General features: G+C 45.4%; 1 protein-coding gene across 1 annotated transcript; it reads left to right on the plus strand.

The window, feature by feature from the left end:
• Positions 1–2,489: 2,489 nt before the first annotated feature.
• Positions 2,490–3,192, plus strand: LOC123254687 (ras-like protein family member 12; the record flags this gene model as incomplete). Its single annotated transcript, XM_044683651.1, has 1 exon — positions 2,490–3,192. A coding segment is annotated over one exon (376 nt), but the record flags the coding sequence as incomplete, so codon positions are not given.
• Between the last annotated feature and the right edge of the window lie 35 nt (positions 3,193–3,227).

Raw genomic sequence — 3,227 nt, forward strand, 5'->3', positions numbered from 1 at the left:
GTCCCTGACCCAGTGATGGATACACAGGAGGTCATTTCACCCAGAGCTGGCCATTCTATTGATCTCTTCCCCTGCCTCAGATTCCCCTGCTCCAGGCCTGTCAAATGCTCACAGAATGAAGAAAGGAGGAATTTCTGATGTCAGGGCATTCTCTTGGCAGAGATTTCTTCAGTCTAATAGCAAGCAGTCATTTAGTTGACCTCCCTGCCCTCCTCCCATCCCAAGCCTTGTTACTGAACAAGGGTTAGTGGGTCAGCCAACCCAATCTCAGGCTCACAATCCCTTCTGGGCCCAGAATTGGCTGAATTTGATGTCAAGTGATAGATGATGTAAGACTTTTGAGCCATTCTTTCTTATTCTTTCTCTCCTCCACAATCAGGTCTATATCATTCCTGTATTGTTCCTGGAGATCTTTCCCAGGCCAGGTTTGTTGGGACTGTGTAGGATGGTCTCATGCAAACAGAAGAATTGTAACCTTGAAAACTTGGCTAAAAGCTCTTGGGGGAAGTCTCTTTGCTCACTCTCTCATTTCCCGTTCTCCCTCCCCCATCTATTACCACAGCTCTCATGGCTCCTCTTGCTAGAAACAGGAAAGTTTCAGTTCAGCTCCATCTTTTTTAATTAAAAAACAAAAACAAAAAACCCTTACCTTCTATCTTAGAATCAATACTGTTCATATATTCAATAAGGTTCAAAGGCAGAAGAGCGGTAAGGGCTAGGCAATGGAGGTTAAGTGACTTGTCCAGGGCCACACAGCTAGGAAGGGTCTGAGACCAGATTTAAACCCAAGGACCACCCATCTCTAGGCCTGGCTCTCTATCCACTGCCCTAGCTGCCCCCTTAGTTCCATCATTTTTAAAGGGAGCAGAACCACTTCCTGTTTTCTGGGAGAAGGCCAGCCCCCTGGAAATGTTCTAGCCTGCTTATTAGGGCCAAACAAAAGTGATGTGCTGTTTCCTCCTAACTTCTTCCTGTCCTCTTCTTCTCCCTACTTGTTGGTAGTGAGGATTCATGTCAGACTTTGTTCAATCTGAGCTGATTTTTCTGTCACTGCTTTGTTTGTTAGAAATCAATCATTCTCTCCTTCCCTTTTCCTTTTACCCTCCCCTCAAGGATTAGATGCAGTAGAGGCAGAAAAATAAGAGCCAGAGGTTGGGAGGGGGAGAACTGGACTAATCTCAAAACAGAATAATTCACAGAGATTGCTGTTCTCTGTGAATATATATATATATATATGTATGTATGTATTTTATTTTTGGATACCTTTTGTTTTTACATCTTTGTTCTCTCTTCTCTAGCCAGAGAACCATCTCTTATAACAACTAAAGGAAACATTAAAGTGATAAGAGAGCAGTTCACCAAAACTAGCCGATCTGTTAACTACATCTAACTACTAACTACATCTACAGTCTTTGCAGTATTCCACACATATTGTCCTTCATTTTTCCACTGACAGGTTTTTGTTCAATCTTGTCCACTCTCCAAAAACCCATTTGGGGTTTTCTTGGCAGAGATACGTAGTTTGCCATTTCCTCCTCCATCTCATTTGAGGCAAATAGGTTAAGTGATTTGCCCAGGGTCACACAGCTAGGAAATGTCTGAGGCTAGATATGTACTCAGGAAGACAATCTTCCTGACTCCAGACCCAGTACTCTATGCACTGAGCCAACTAACTGCCCCGTTTTCTCATCTCTTCTTTGGGGACAGGTGTGTGGTCTGTATCATTTTTGCATTATTTCCCAGGCCTAAGGTTGTGGGAACTATGAAGCCTTTACTGTTATTTCCATTTACATTATTATTGGCATGATGTATATTGTTCCTGGTTCTGCTTATTTCATCCTGAATCAGTTCATATAAACTTTCCACTGCATTATGTGACCTCCATTTATGATCCACACATCATCTCTTTTTACCATCTTTCTCAACAGACTCATAGAATAATAGATTTAGAACGAGAAGGACCTCAGAGGTCATCCAGTCCAACTTCTTCATTTCATTTCAGGAAACTGAGACCCAGAGAAGTTAAGTAACTTGCTTAAGGTCACACAGGTAACACTCAGCAAGCCTAGGATTTAGACCCAGGTCCTCTGCCTCCAACTCCAGCACTTTTGTCTTTAGCACTGTTGCCTGTCTACACACACACACCTGGGACAAGTACTTAGAAGAAGTTGCTCTCTGCAGACTGTTAGACCCAGTTAATGGAATGGCTAGTTTTACTTAAACTGCTCTTTCTTATCCCTCCTATGTCTTCTTTTTAAGTTGTTACAGGGGATGATTCTCCAGCTAGAGAAGAAAGAACAGAAGATGTAATGGGGCAGTTAGTTGGCCAAAGGTAGTAAGGCAAAGGTAGGGTGCAGGTTTAGAGTTCTCACTTAAAATGGAACCTGGATCCCCTGGCGTGGGGTCTTCAGTGGGTCCAGGCCATTCCCCTTTGGGAAGGGGGTATTTGCTTCTGAACATTCTCACTTCTTTCTTATTCTGCTCACCAGGCAGGTCGCCAAGTCAGAGGGCATGACTCTGGCTAGCAAGTTTGGTTGCCTGTTCTATGAGGTCTCGGCCTGTCTGGATTTTGAGGCTGTGCAACATGTGTTCCATGAAGCCATCCGGGAAGTCCGGAGGGAGCAGGAGAAGAATACACCTAGCCGACCCCTCTACATCTCTGAGGAAAGGTCCATTTTCCATCAGGCCCCCCTCACTGCCAAGCATGGCTTGCCTAGCTGCACCTTCAATACTCTCTCCACTGTCAACTACAAGGAGATGCCTACTGTGGCTCAGGCCAAGCTGGTGACTGTCAAGTCATCCCGGGCCCAGAGCAAGCGCAAGGCTCCCACCTTGACCCTACTAAAAGGCTTCAAGATCTTCTGAAACACCTGCCCTCCCCACCCACTCACACCTCCTGGAGCAACTGTGTGAAAGGCAGAATGGGGCTTTATGAGTGGGAGTAGTCCTGGGGACAGCTACTAGAACTGTGCCCATCACTTCGGCCTACCAAGATAAGGGGCTGAACCCTTTCAGGCATATTCTCCCCATAAGGGACTGGTTCCCACTCTGATTCCCACCCCCTTCCAATTCACTTCTGGAATTAGAGTTCCAGGGTTGTTGGCACTAAGTTAGTTGTGCTTGCCTGGGGCAGCTCTTCACAAAAGAGTTGGTCAGAGTCCCTTGTGCCAGAAGGCAAAAGTGTGTGTGTGTGTGTGTGTGTGTGTGTGTGTGTGTGTGTGTGTGTG

Source organism: Gracilinanus agilis, unplaced genomic scaffold, assembly GCF_016433145.1.
Source record: "Gracilinanus agilis isolate LMUSP501 unplaced genomic scaffold, AgileGrace unplaced_scaffold29553, whole genome shotgun sequence".
Classification (NCBI taxonomy): Eukaryota; Metazoa; Chordata; class Mammalia; order Didelphimorphia; family Didelphidae; genus Gracilinanus; species Gracilinanus agilis.